This window comes from Falco cherrug, chromosome 5 (assembly GCF_023634085.1).
Source record: "Falco cherrug isolate bFalChe1 chromosome 5, bFalChe1.pri, whole genome shotgun sequence".
Taxonomy (NCBI): domain Eukaryota; kingdom Metazoa; phylum Chordata; class Aves; order Falconiformes; family Falconidae; genus Falco; species Falco cherrug.
In genome coordinates, this window is record NC_073701.1 from 34,767,714 (window position 1) to 34,781,961 (window position 14,248).

Here is a 14,248-nt window from a genome sequence, read left to right on the forward strand (position 1 = left end):
CACCCAGAGCTTGGCTTAGGGCTGGGTCCTGCAAAGGGCCTGTCCCTCTCAGGGCAAGTTTATGCAACAGCAGACCCTGTAAGGACATTGCTTTCCCTCTGAGGTTACCTCCTTATCATGAGCTTAATCTGGGGACTACTCTCATCTCCCCATCTTCCCTTTGAATGGGAGGATGTGCACTATATTACAGCTTGAACCTGTCTCACTAAATTTAGCCAGTGCAGAGGCCAGCAGAACATCCCTGGTTTTCCTTGTTTGCTTTGGTAGGAATGGAAATGACAGAACCTGGCTGTTGCCTGCTTCTGGAGTAAACGTTCAAGGGCCTGGAGGCCAGTACCTCTCAGATGTCCAGGGCTTTTGAAGCTAATCCACCCTGCACAAAAAAATATTTAGACAGTAGGACTTAAGGCCACAGGCCTCCAGGGTGAGGGTGAACAGGCGTGAGCAAGCCCTGTGGAGCCAGGGCTACGGGGGACACCACGCAAACCATATCTGTGTGACCTCTGAAACGTTGTCACCAGCCTGGGGTCTGGGGTGGGAGGGGAAGTCAGACAGATTTAGTAACCCTGTTGGGTAACCACCATCAGTAGCTGGAGCCAAGGGGAAGTGATAAATGCCCCTCTGTTCAGGAGGGAGCTTTGCAGGGGCCCCACTTCTGCTCCTTGATGCTTCTGTCTTGTCATGTCCACAGAGATGTTCCCAGTGCCTTACCCCATCCTCAGGCAGTGCCTTCTGCCCTCTCCTCATGGGCTGCACTCCCTTGCAGTCATTTACTTTGCTTTTGCCAAGAAAGAAGCTAAATGCATTAAAGCCTTTCCCAGCTCTGGAGAAGTCTCAAGGGTCAGCACCCCAGGGTGCAAGGGCCAAGCTTCCTGCCAGTGCGGCGACCCTTGGCCTCACGGTGTGTCTGATGAACTTGCTGTGGATGAACAGACAACACGGACCTGCTCCACGATGCATGCCCCACAGACTGACTGCCCTATGGCTTATAAAGGGTGGCTGACGGACTCTCCCTTACCTTCTATGCTGGGAGAGAAAAGCAGGCTTCATGCTCATGTGAGCAGCACTTGCCACCAAATCCCTGGGACACAGGTGCTGCAAGTGAATATCCATCCCTCTTCCCCAAGGCTCCTGCTGCAAAGGGGCCAAACAGAAGCTGATACTAAGTCTAATCAACCCTTATCCCCATCTGTGACCCTATTCCCTACCAAAACTTCTCTCAACCAGTAGCCCATGGGCCAAAACTGTTTCATAAAATCCTCAAAGCTGTCCCACAGGAAAAAAACCCACCCATGCACATGGCTGGGCAGTCAGCTGGCATATCAAGGTCTGCCCCTCTGGCCAAAGTCAAGAGTCTGTCAGTGCTCAGCCTCAACATCCATCATAACAAGAGCAAGACTATGATCCCATAGGACAAAGCCATGTTGTTTATTGCAGTGCTAAGGGCATCAACATACTTCCCTCTCTTCTTGCAAGCTGCCTAGTTCTTCTGGGATGTGAGCTGGTCCTTGGCTTTCCTCCAGAAAAATGAGATGGTCCTTTGTTTGGGAAAGGCTGAGGAGAGCAGCCCTGGAGTAGAAGGCAGTAGAAGGAGAGGGAAAGTAAATCTGTGCTGCCAGTGCTGGGGAAGTGTGAACTTGTGCTCCTGACAAAATGGCCTGTATTAGCACCCCACCAGCTACTGTTGTGAACGTGCTCCAGCTCTGGATCTGTAGGAGGGCACCAAGGAGGTCCCAAGTGTGAATCCTATTGATAGAAGATTTGGGATAACACTATCTTTTGCCATGAGATGTGGACAGTTGACACCTGGACTGGGCTGACTGCGGAAAGCTGGCTTTTCCTGCAGGCAGGCTTTGGTGTCAGTGGGGGGCTTCAGCACCTTGTCTCTGCCTGGGAGCAGAGGAAGATGGAGAAGCCAGAGGTAACGAAGAGCAAGTCCCTTGTGTGGGACACGGTGATGGATGGACGTGCTTGCTGGCAGCAGTAGAGATGGCTCTGCAAAGGGCTTCCTCTGAGAGATCTGTTTGCAAAAACTCCTGAAAGAGTGACACAGCCTCACCACAGCGCTGACATGCTTGTGGCCACCAGCCCCAGAGGGTGCCTGGGCCTCCTTGCAAGTGGGTGGGAACCAACAGTGTTGCAGGGGATGATGCATCCCAGTGCTTTCCACTGCCTCTAAACTGTGATAGCATCGGAGAGAAGCACCCTGTGCTTTCTCTCCCCAAATAGTACCAGCCTCAGGGAAGGGAGGGTGCCAAGCCCTGCCAAAACGCCCTCCCATTTCAGCAGCTGATCCCAGTAGATAGCAGACAGCTTACTAGCAAGAGGGTAATTGTTCCAGATGGCTGTAGGGTGGCAGGCAGCAGCTGTCTAATAGGGCTCAGTACTGCCTGTTTGGTGCACCAAGTTAGGGATGGCACAGGCTACTGAAACCCGCAAGGGAGTTTTGGGGGGTTGAGAGGCCCCCAGCCAAGCAGCAGAGGAGACTTGCAGTGGCTTTGGGGTGCCGCCTCTGTTGGGAGGATGCATCCCTGTTGGGGAATGATGAGCTGTGCCACCTGCAGGACCCCGAGGGAGGGCAGTTGCATGTCTGCCCAAGGCAAATGCTCTTTTCTCCAGCTCTTACTACCTGGCAGGGCCCCGTTGCCCCTTGGAAAGGCCAAGTTGCCCTTTTGGCTGCCTTGGCTTCAGCTCAACTGTGCTGATGACTTGTGGTCCCATGTGCTTTGGAATCTTTCCAAGCATGAGATACAGGGTACATGTCAGTAAGAAAAACCTGATGTGCTCCAGGCTCCCTGCCTGCCTCACCTCCCACCTCCCAAGCAGCTCTGATGCCATTTCTGTCATGGGTGGAGACTAATATCACGGATCACATCCTAGGTACCACTTTGCATGCACAAAAGAAAGGGTGTTTTCAGGCATCTTGGTCATTCCTGCCAGCAAAGCCTATTCAAGGCAACATTTTTTCTTCAGGATTATCATTCCACATTGTATTTTATACACATCACTCACTGAAAAATAGCATGCAGCTGAGTTTCAGTCTCAAGGGTGTTGCAGGATAATGTGCCTGTATTCCACAAACATACTTCTCCTGAGCACTGTTTCTTGGAAGAGCTGAAACCAGCATCTAGGTTACTGTAACATGTTCAAACACAGCATCCACTTACAGTTTGCATATTAAGTACAGCAAACAAACCTCTGCCCAGCACGTCTCAAAAGTTACTTTAACAGACATCAACCCGAGACAAGGAATATGCCCCAGCAGGTCATTTCTAGGCTTGAAATAGGCTCAATAAATTGCAGGTTTCTAAAGCACTGTAAGGACACCAATTTGGGTATTACAGCAGTGCAGAGCTGATGGCCACAGTCAATTGATAGCCTGCAGCTCTCCTGCTCCAGCACGTCAGTGCCGAAACATCTGACCCTGCTGCATGGAGCTGCATTTCCTTGCCCTTGAACTCTCAGCACTAACCAGCAGCCCAGGAGTATTCCTTAGCATTACATATTAGCACAATATTCCCTTTCTCTCCAGCAGCGCTGGCACCAGGCTTATGTTGCAGGCCCTCTGGAAGCCATTAGCTGACATCCAAACAAAGTGGTGGGAACGTTTTCCCCTCTGTAGTCAGCATTTGCTGCATTTGCTGAGCACGTAGCTTTGCTTTTGAAACGTAATTTCTTGAAGGTTAGGTCTGAAGCCTTGCCTTTAGTCCCTGCAGTCTGAACAACTCATGCTGCACCCCAGCTCATTTTCACTTCCACTTATTCCTTTTTTCTACTTATTCAACTTGATTTATTTAAAGAAAATTGGAAGGGTTTTATGCTGCCAGTCAGAAGTTGATTTCCCATTTTCTTTAAGTAAGAAAAATATCAGTTTCAAACTGTGTGGCAGAGTTGTACAAGGTTCCTAATTGTACTTTGCCTACAGGAGAACTTGAGCCTTACTCCATTCAGCACTTTCCAGCTGCCCCTGGATCACTGTCCCACTCTGGGTCAGCAGTGACTGCCTGGCCTGCAAGGCTTTTCTTAACCTGTATTTTCAGCTCTTGGAAATACTGTACGTGCAGCAACGTTCCCGGCTGTGTCATTGCAAGCACCCTCTCTGTGTCAAAACCAAGAACATGCTTTCCTAAAGCATCAGGCCACCCCTCCTTAATTTGCTTTTGCTGTTCTGCCCTGGACCAAGTGCCCTTAAAGTGACATGCAAATGGCCTGAAGCCTTCCTGACCAGTCACCGCCTGGCTGGGATTAAAGATCTGCTAACTCCACTGCTCCTGCCTCAGTCAGGAACCTTCACATCCAAGTTAGTCAAAGGCTTGGCACATTTTTGCTGTGCTGTCAGTATTTCTAGCACTGTCAGGCAAGGAGTCCTCTTTCCTATCACCCAGGCGGACGAGCTAGCCCGTATCAGTGGGTGGCTTCTTGCTGTTCTTGCATGCTGGAAGGGAACTTGAATGGCTTGGGCCAACGGTCTCCATGGGTTTACACAGGCTGATCTGTGCTGCTCATGGCTGCGACCCAGCACCCAGCTCTCTTTCTGCCCTCCGAGCCAGGATGCTGTGCTGGTCCTGCAGCCACAGGAATACCATCCCAGCTGGTGGACCAGGAGTACTCCCTTCCCTGTCAACCACTGCAAAGCCCACTGGCTTTGCCTGGGGATGGTTTACGCTCCAGAGGCGAGATGGAGCCCAATGTGAGCAGACAAAGGTGCAGGGGAGGAGGTGGCGAGCACAGATTTGGGGAGCTCCTGGGATGTACTTCGAGGTGTGTCTAACACATCCCGGTGTCATTAGCGTGAGCAGGAGTCATTCCCGCTTCCCCAAGCTGTAACCTCAGGCTCGCCCAGGTAAATCACCTTGTCCAGGTACCCTTTGATAACATTTGCAGGATTATCTTCACCACCGGGGAACATATTTCCATACTAATTTAATGAAAGCAGAGATTCTGGAGTCAGCAGGAGCCGGAGCCTCACAGACGGCTCCTAATCCAGGAAATTGGATGTGGTTGGAAATGTTTCAGCAGGCAAAGCTTGGGAGATCCTGCTGTGGCTCATTCCTGATGGAAGCTCTGTGTCCGCAAGATAATAAATCTGAGTTTAGTGCACCTAATCCTGAATTTAAAATACCACAGCCCACATAACACAAAGTGGCTGAACAGGTAAGAGGATGCTTTCCCAGTGGAAAGATGTTGCAAACCACTGGAGTAATTGCAGCCGAAACAGGCTTTTGCCAGCTGGAGAGCAATGTATACAGGTGGACTCTGGTCACGTAGTCCACGGGCTTTTCAGCCAGGCCCTTTCCCAGTCCTCCAAGGTCATGCATGATTCGGGATGCCCCATCTATCACTGCACACCTCACAAGCAGATTTGGGGGCAGATCTTCCCTCTTTTGCTTCAGACACTTGCCTGACTGGACTACTTCTTTGTTGGCTGCCAAACCACCTTGGTTAAAGCCACCCAACAGCTCAGCCCAGAAGTTCAACTTAATCCCACAATTTGCAGTAGCTGGACCTTCTTCATGCATGCAGGACCAGTCCAGGTATGCTGGGACATACAGTGCCTATCAGCTAGACCAGAAGGCAGGCTCTAAATCAAAGCTACTCACAATGATGAAATTCACTCTTAACAATCATATTCCCCTATTCAGCCTAAGATGAATTACAGCTTGGAGGTTGGGAGGGGTGGGGATGTCCATGAGGAAAACTGGGAGCTCAAGAAACCATGCCATCTCAGCATGGAGACATCAGCACAGGCTCTTTGGGTGTTAAGGAGAGTGCAGGAAGAAAGCTGAGGCCCTAGAAGAAGAGCTACAGTGAAGGCCATGGGCAGGCCTAGCTACAGATGGGGGTGTCTGTTCCCTTCTACGGGAACTACGGCTTGCAGCCAGCATCAGGGGATGAGCTCAGCCCCCACAGGCGGCAGCAGTTCTTTGAGAGCTGTCTGGGATTGCTCACTGTACAAGAGCAATTTGCACTTTCCAAGGAGGAGTGAGCAGATGGGGACATTGTGCAAGGAAAGGCTAGAAAGAGAGCAACAAGTCACTCCCAGGATTCAGGTTGTCTCTAAAGCACAGGGCACAGTGGAGGTGTGCGGGGTCAGGATCCGAGCGGGATGCCTAACTACTAGCATAGGACATGCTTCATGGAGTCTTTGCTGTGATTTCTGGCCTTGCAAACATGTGCTGGCTGTGAATTTGTCGTGTCAGCTGGCTCTTCTTACACTCCCTTCTCCTGGCCCCATCTTGTCCAGGACACACAATCACAGTTTGGAGAAAGCAGGTGCAGATGCAAACACCACCTGCCTCACCCTCATAACCATAGATGAGGCACTGTTGAAGAAAAATCCCACAGACCTTACTCCCTTCTCCACACTTGCGGCACCCTTTGACTAGGAGTTTGGCATGGCCAAGGGCACTGTTTGCAGCAACAGAATCAGGTCCAGTCACTCCCTTTGGGGAGTGGGCAAAGAAGGTCTTTTGCTTCTCAAGGTACGATGCGGATCAGTGTCTCTCTCTCTAAAACAAAGTAAGGTTTTGCAATGTGATGCAGGAGGGCTCTCCTGGTGAGGAATAGCCTAGCTGGAAGGGTGGAGGCAAAGCCACTGCTCAGTTCCCACATAGAGGGAGAAGCCCATGTCTCCAAAGTCTGCTGTGATCTGTCCTCACCATCCTTATCTCCATCCTTTGCAGACCAGATGGGTCGATAACCTGCTAGCACATCCCCTAGCTGGCTGGCCCATTGCACACTGATAAGGAATGAGATGAGAGCAAGTGAGGATTGCCAGCTCTAGCCAGCCTGGGTCTGCCCTTCTCAGCCCACAGTGGTTCTTCCTTTACCACATTGCTCCTGAAAATAACAGGCAAGCACCTCTGACCCCCCTGCCTGTTGTGCTAACGCCATTTAACTCAAAGCTCCCTGAATGCCAGCAGAAGCATCTGGACTTCCATCAGACAAACACAGGCTGCCTGAGGTAGCCTCAAGTCTGAAGGCTGAATTTCCTTGACATGAACAGCCTTTTTAGTGTCGCCTCTGGGATGGTATCACCTCCCTCATTATCACCTGCTATCCGTGAGCTGGTCTTTTAATCTTCACAGCAGCATTTAGAGGAAGGTCCCTGGACTGGCATGACTCAAGGTGCCGGTGGCTGCTAAGGCTGGGTTACAATGCCCAGCTGCCAGAAACGCTGCAGGAGACACAGAACTACCTCTGACCTCTCCCATCTCCAGCTCTAAGTGAGCAAATACCTACACATTTCCCTTCCCCATCCAACATTTCTTGAAAGGGAACAGCCCCTGCAACCTGCTAGACTGTAGCTCCAGCTGCAGCTCATCTCCTTGTGTAAATGTCTGGGGTCCTTTGTAGGGATTCGGTCTCACAAAATCTTGGATTTGAAGGGAATTGATTCAATTATACATGCATCCTGAGCAGAGGGAAGATGGCTCTAGTTACTTTTTCTCCTGCTAGTATGGAGCACTTCTTCTCATCCTGCACCACCTGGAAGGGATCAGGCTCAAGGGCTGAACCCTCAGGCAGGTTTCCAGAGGGGGAAAGAGGGAGTGAGCATGTCAGAGCAGAGAAGCCCACTTTAGCCTTTAGTCTAGCCCCCTTGTGTTGTGGGGTAATCAGCAACCTGGCCAAAGGCTGGAGCCTGTCCGTGCCTTCCGCAGCTCCAGCAGGCAGGGTAGTGTCCCTGCTACCTCCGCTGGCATTGATGGCACTAACTAGAAATACCCAGCAGCAACAGCCTCTGGGGTCATGCTTGACAGGAGTAAGGGGGCTACCACGTCCAAAGCAGAGGGGGAACTGATGGGCCTCATAGAAAGAGAAAAATAAAATGTTTCACTGAGTTTCAATTCTGGGCCTCTTAAGGAAATCACAGAGCATCTTGTGATTTAGAAACAAATATGCAAGACAAGGAAAGCTTTAAGCCACAGGCTTGGCCCACTGCCTGAATTTTTTCCCTCTTCTTTCAGTATAATTACAGTTGAGCCATGTAGTAAATGAGTAACTTTTTCCGAAGGAATCCTTTCACCCAGAGTGAATCATACTTGCCACAAAGAGAACGTGGAGACAGATAAAAGACATATAGATCCTATGGCTTATTGTGATAGAGTGTTTCACCCAAATTCCCTTGTTCCTCAGCCCCCCAGATGTGTCCAGGGTATGTACAAGAGCCAGGCACTAAACTTTCCTGGACAAATCCTGCCTACCCCTCCAAGATGGCTTCCTCCTGGTTTGCTGTGCCCTACAGCCAAGATGAACCGCATGGTTTTGAGGGCATCTAGGGGTTCTGCAGAATAAGGACTATTTTCCCTCCTTTGGTTCCTGTACCTACAGGAGCAGGTGGTAAGCTAGGTCAGCAGCTGGGCAGCCTCTGGGGACAGCAAGGCTTGATGGCAGAGCTGGGTGACCCTAGATCCAGCTTCAGTCCTCTGCTCCTGGGGTTTCACCTGGACTACAAAGAGTTTCTGAGGTACTGCGTGTGCTCAGTGATATTTCTTCTGCTCCCGATTTAGCCAGAACTAAATAGCCCAGCCTCCCTCCCAGACCCTTCCTGCCAAGTCTCAATCCATCTGACCGTTTTCCGTATGGGATAAAAGCCTTGGACAGTAACACACTCATTGTAAAACTATTTTCCATCGGCTTCACGGCCACACACAGCTGGATCTCCTCCTGGAGCAACCAGCAGCCCGTTTGGAAGGGTTGGGTTTAGCATCCTGGAGACAGGCCTGAGTGAGGGTGGGAGGGGACAGCTCTGGGTGATCGTGCCCCCTCCCCTAAAACCAGCCCCTCCCACCCGCTCCCCAGCCTGATTGGCGGGTGCGGTGGCCAAGGGCTGGGACAACCCAGCTCCCCATCTATTTAAAGGCAAGGGTGGGGTTCCTGCAGTTACTTGCCTGGGACCGGTGCACCTTGGTGGAGAGGAGCATTTGCCTGCTGAGCAGCACCATGTCTTGCGTGAGTAGAGAAAGGGATGGGGCAGCTTTGCTGGAGGTGATGCTTTGTGGAGTGGGACTGGGGGGAGCACGCTGGTTTGGTGTGAGGGTGTTTGCATTATCCTCCTCATCAGCCTCTGTGTCAGACCGTCTGCTAGAGCTGGATGCCAGCTGTATCTATTACAGGGGGGTGGCTGCTGCTTCTTGTTCTGGCAGGAGTGTTCTTCTTCCCTGCAGGATCCCTTTGGGGGGGTCCTCGCTGGGCTGGCTCCCAAGCTGGGGTAACCTGTTTTACAGCAGCTCTGCTCCGGGGAGGTAGCTGCAGTAACGTTTATTGCTTTCTGAGCATCTCTTCTGGGCAGCCTTGCTGCTTGCTCCCTGGCTGAAGTTTTCATGAGTCACTGATTCATTCTCCCTTCCTTTCTTGTAAGGAAATGTGCTATACAGAAGTGTCCTTTGAGTGTCAAGGACTGCCAGGGAGATGCTTGTGTCAGAAGAGTGATTGCACTTCTTTGATGAATTTATCTTTCATTAGACCGAGGGTGACTAATTGGGGAGTGTCCCAAGTGCAGGCTTAACTATTAAAGTGGGAAGGGGGAAAGATTCTTAGTACTTGTGGGGTCTTGCCTCTACTGTCGTAGGAAATGAGTACATATTGGTTTACCAGAGTGTTTTAGTTCTCCTAGAGAGAAGGTGGGGAAAGACATACATGTACGTGGGGCAGGAGAATGTTCTTGCAAATGCTGAGCCTACAAAAAATGAACAACAAAAAAAAAACCCCAAGCCATTGGGGGTTGGGGACCAAAGTGTCTGAGCCTCTGGCCCTGAACAAGGCTTGAAGTTCAAATCTAAGCTAGGGAAAGGGAGTGGAGGCTCCATCCCTGTACAGCCAACTTGCGTGGGATGATGTGAGATCCACACGGCACACTGGCATGTTTGGGACAGGGTGGGTGTGATGGGAGCTTGTAGGTACCCAAGCTTTGCTGTGAAATAGAGATATGTTAATGAGAGAAGCAGGAGGAAGGTTGGGAAATAGGGCACATGTCCCATGTGATTGGAGTAACATCTCTGGGATGTCCCTGGTGCAGTGCCCTAGGGGAAGGGAGCTTCCCTGTCTCTCCAGCGGTCCAAAGCCATGCACTATCTTGCAAGGCAGCAGGGAGAGCTGCCAAGTCAGAGCAGGTGAGCCAGCAGGTACTGAGCTAATGTCTCTGCCTCCATGTTCCCCAGGGACCAGTATGCACCAACTTGGGTCTGAAGCCTGGCCAGCGCCTCACTGTCAAGGGGAAGATTGCACCAAGTGCCAAGAGGTAAGCTGTGCTGCACGGACAAGGCACCACACAGAGTTGTCTTCTGCTGGTGGGGGACAAAAGGAATCCTTCCCCTGAGTAGGAGAGGAGCAGCTATGGAAGAGGTTAACACTAGCAGTGCTTCCCAGTGAGTCATTGCCTAATGCATGTTGCAGACACACTCTACTGCCAAGGGGCTAAGCCAAAGCAGATGTGAAGCCCCAGCTGCATGCACTGGCAGTGACCACATCCTCTCTAGTGCAGGAAATGGAAGCTGTCTCTATACTAAGACTTGGTTTAAGATGGTCACATCCTCTCCCCTGCATGAAGATAGCCCAGGAGTAGGTATACTATTACAGTGCCTTTCCTCACTAGGCAGGAGATTATGGCCCAAGTAGCTGGGAGGTCTTGGGTCCTCTGGCTCCATGAATGCTCTGAGCCATAGCTCCAGCCGATGGTGCAAATGAAGGGCTGCATTTTGCAGCAGGGGGTCTCCAGGTATTGAAGTTTGCTTTTACTCAGTGGAGATGCTGCTCAGATGCTAGTGGGGAAGGAAGGAGGGAAGGTGGTGAGTGGGCCAGTGGACTTCAGTGGAAAGGCACTCCTAAATGTGCAGGGATCAGGGTGGCTGGGACCCCCAGGGAAGCCTCTGCAGCAACCCCCAACCCTTGTGCAGGTCTGTGGCTGGTGGGGCCCCTTGGTGAGTAAGGTGGAGCCCTGTAGCTGCTGTACCAGTGCTAGTGGTGTTCCAGGAAACTTGTCCCAGCTTTTCCCAGTGCCTTTGAAGCTTGATAGTGTCAGAGTGAAGCCTCCTGGGCTTTCTCTTGCCCAATAATATGCCTCCTGCCCTCATTTGGGTAAGAGGCCTGGAGGCCAGGTAGACATGGCTAGGAAGCTGCTTCCTCCCACTGCCATTGCAGATGCTCTGGGATAGCTAATGAATGGTAATTATTTCAGCTGCCTGCGGGGTGGGGAGAAGGCAGTGGCTGTCAGGCAGCATGCAACACTAGCTAACTGGGGCTGAAAGAAAATGTGTGGAAAGCAACCGGCTGCTTGGGAGCTGGTTTTGGTGCAGGATAACTCACTGTTCAGGGCTCTAAGTGTTGAACCTTTCCCTTGTTAAAAGCTTTGCAGAAACTAAGTGGTGTCTCTCCCAGGGATGGCACTGTGGGGCCTGTGTACCCCAGCAGAGGAGAGTACCCCTTACTGACACAGCACCACCTTTTTAGGAAAGCTGTGCAGTTTAGCAAAGTGTTTTGCTTTGGTTATCCTCAGCTGGGCTTGAAGTAACAGAGCCAGATATGTTCATAGTATTGAGCAAATGCTATGATACTATTGAGTAAAACAGTATTGATGTCATCTTTCTCTGCAGCTTTGTGATGAATCTGGGGAAGGATGCTTCCCAGCTTGGGCTTCACTTCAACCCCCGTTTTGATGCTCATGGTGATGTGAACACCATCGTGTGCAACTCAAAGAAGGCAGAAGAGTGGGGTGCAGAGCATAGGGAGACTGTCTTCCCTTTCCAGAAGGGGGGTACAGCAGAGGTGAGGCCTGGGATGCCCTGGTGAAGGGAGGGTGTTTGGCACAGGACACCCAACTGAAAAGGCTCTCAGGGCTGTCTGTATGGGAGGTGGCTGGCTTCTGCTTGGCCAGTGCTACCACCTGGGGCTCTTGAGCAGTGATGGAGGGTGCAAGCTCCATCTAGCTCAATGGGATGTTACTATTGAACTGAGCATGGAATAGGCATCTCTTGGGAGACCAAAATAACACTCCTGCTGTTGAAGAGTGGATTATGCTGCTGAGCGTGTTCACCCAGCACAGCAGACGGTGGCACAGTAATACTGTAGAGGAGAAAGGCTTGAGGGTATCTTTGCAGGAACTTTGACTTTGCCATTTGTCTTGCAGATCACTTTTGCTGTCAACCAAAGTGATGTCACGGTCCACCTGCCAGGCCACCAGTTCACATTCCCTAACCGGCTTGGTCTCTCTGTCTTTGACTACTTTGATGCACAAGGGGACTTCACACTCCAGTCCATCAGCTGGGAATAACTTCCTGACAGATCCATCTCAAAGATACAGAAAAAGCAATCAATAAATAAGTTTTGGTCTACCCAGTCTCAATCTAATCTCTTTCATGCTGCAATTCCATGTGGGGTGGTCACCTTGCTGGAGGGAGGAGGGCAGGTAACTTTCCTGGAGTACCATATGTGGGTGAGATTGTGCTAGCCTTTAAAGTCATGGATGGAGAGGATCAGAAGCTTGGGAAGGCAGAAGGTAAAAAGCCCAAGGAGAGTCTTGAGAGGAAACATGGGGACTAGATGTGGCTGGTAGGGGAAGAGTGGAAGTGTTGAAGTCACACTTCCTTGAGGTCTAAACTGATACCTTACACTGCCTGAGTAAAATGGGTTGATTAAATCTATCTCTCCCTAAACTAAGCATCCTTGGGTGGCCTTGGACATTGAGTTGCTGTGCTAGGTGAACCTAGTGAGGCATGCATTGAGGGCAAAGTCCTCAGGTGTGCTAGGTTTGGCCTGCATGCCTCTGCAGAGGCCGGTGCTACTCATGACAGCTCTCCTATGCCTCCTTTGGATTTTTTGCTGCTGCTGCCTGGGGACAGCAGTAGAAAAGGTTACTTTGCTAGGTGTGGCAGAGCATACAGTAGGTTCCTCATCAAAATCCATTCTTCCAATAACTGCAGAAGCTTGAGTACTCCTGGGCTGTGGCACATGAAGGTAGTAACCTGGAGGTGTCTGGCTTTGTTCTGTCCCATGTGCCTTGCCTAATCTATCTAGAGCTGGGACAGGTAGCAATGCCTAGCTAGGGTGCAGGATGCTAAAGATGTGCCTACTATGCTCTTGTTACCCTTGTACTTACGGAAGCCCAAATGAGCCTGATCACTCCTCTGTCTAAATGGAGGCTAGCTTCTGAGGAGTCTGGAGATGATGAGGCATGTTGGGTGTTGCAGCATAGCTCTCACTTGGCTGTTGGTTGTTACACCAGGTGCCAGCCAGTAGCTGCCTTGGGGGCTCTCCCAGTCTAATGCTGCTTAAGCAGCAATTACTGCTGTTGGACAGGCTGTGCCTGGTGGGCATAGGAAAGGTGGGGTTCTGCTCTTTCCACAGGGCACAGCAGTTACTAGGTAGGCCTGGGATGGAAGGACCCAGTCTTTGGGTCCTCGTTTCTAGATTTGGCCACAAACAACATGAAGCACAAACAATTTGATGTCCTGTGAGGACTCCCTGTTGGCCTGGCTGGGCCAGTTCCTCCCATTAAGCAGCTGCAGAGTAACTGGAGCATGGGAACTTGCTCCTACAGCAGCAGCACCTGCTGCTCTTGCTCCATAATTCATGAGGCTCTGCCAGGTCCTGTGTCTCAGGTACCTGTGCAGAGGGAGGGAGGCTTGGCTGCTAGAAACGGGAGCTAAGGAGGAAGAGAGAGATGAGTTAGAAATACGGGCTTGAGCTGGGGTTTTGATCTGGGAGGCAGGAACACTTGGGGTGTACAAGCAACTTCAGGCTCTGCAGCTGGATCCCTCTTGAATCTCCTTGTTGCCTAAAGCCAGTCTGCTCTGGATGATCACATCCTGCTCTTCAGGACTACATCTACAATAGTAAATGCTGCATCTAACGTTGCCACCCTGTGCATAGGCATGACCAGGGGACAGCATAGCTTGGGGATTGGGGTGATATGGATGACACCATCCTTTCTGGGGAAGAGAGTTTAGCTGTATAGAATTGAGCCATGCTAGGCTGGATGGCCTCAAGGCAAAAGACCCAGCCCAGTTTATGCAGTAGCACTGATACAGTTTGGCAAACTGGGGTACATTTGGTACATTAGACATATGGGGATTTCCTCAGCCGCAGCAGGGACATGGTGCTGGTGAAGGCCCCCTCCATGAGCTGTGATGACAGACATGTAGTGGGGCTCTCTCCTTGCAGCTTTCTCTGCTGGGCTGGTCTTGAAAGCTGAGCAAATGTGCTCACCTCCCTGGTCTGTACTTTGGAGCAATCTCGCAGTGTCTCTTTACTG

The 14,248-nt window shown here is 51.1% G+C and overlaps 1 protein-coding gene across 1 annotated transcript; it reads left to right on the forward strand.

Annotated features, from left to right (window-relative positions):
• Positions 1–8,806: 8,806 nt before the first annotated feature.
• LGALS1 (galectin 1) lies at positions 8,807–12,329 on the forward strand. The gene is made up of 4 exons (XM_014286279.3): positions 8,807–8,952; positions 10,161–10,240; positions 11,592–11,763; positions 12,125–12,329. The coding sequence occupies exons 1-4, from the start codon at positions 8,944–8,946 to the stop codon at positions 12,266–12,268; spliced, it is 405 nt and encodes a 134-aa protein (XP_014141754.1). The 5' UTR covers positions 8,807–8,943; the 3' UTR covers positions 12,269–12,329.
• The last annotated feature ends 1,919 nt before the right edge of the window (positions 12,330–14,248 follow it).

Coding starts and splice junctions, on each gene's coding strand:
- LGALS1 (XM_014286279.3), top strand. Junction 10,241..11,591: donor ATTGCACCAAGTGCCAAGAG/GTAAGCTGTGCT, acceptor CTTTCTCTGCAG/CTTTGTGATGAATCTGGGGA. Junction 11,764..12,124: donor AGAAGGGGGGTACAGCAGAG/GTGAGGCCTGGG, acceptor TTTGTCTTGCAG/ATCACTTTTGCTGTCAACCA.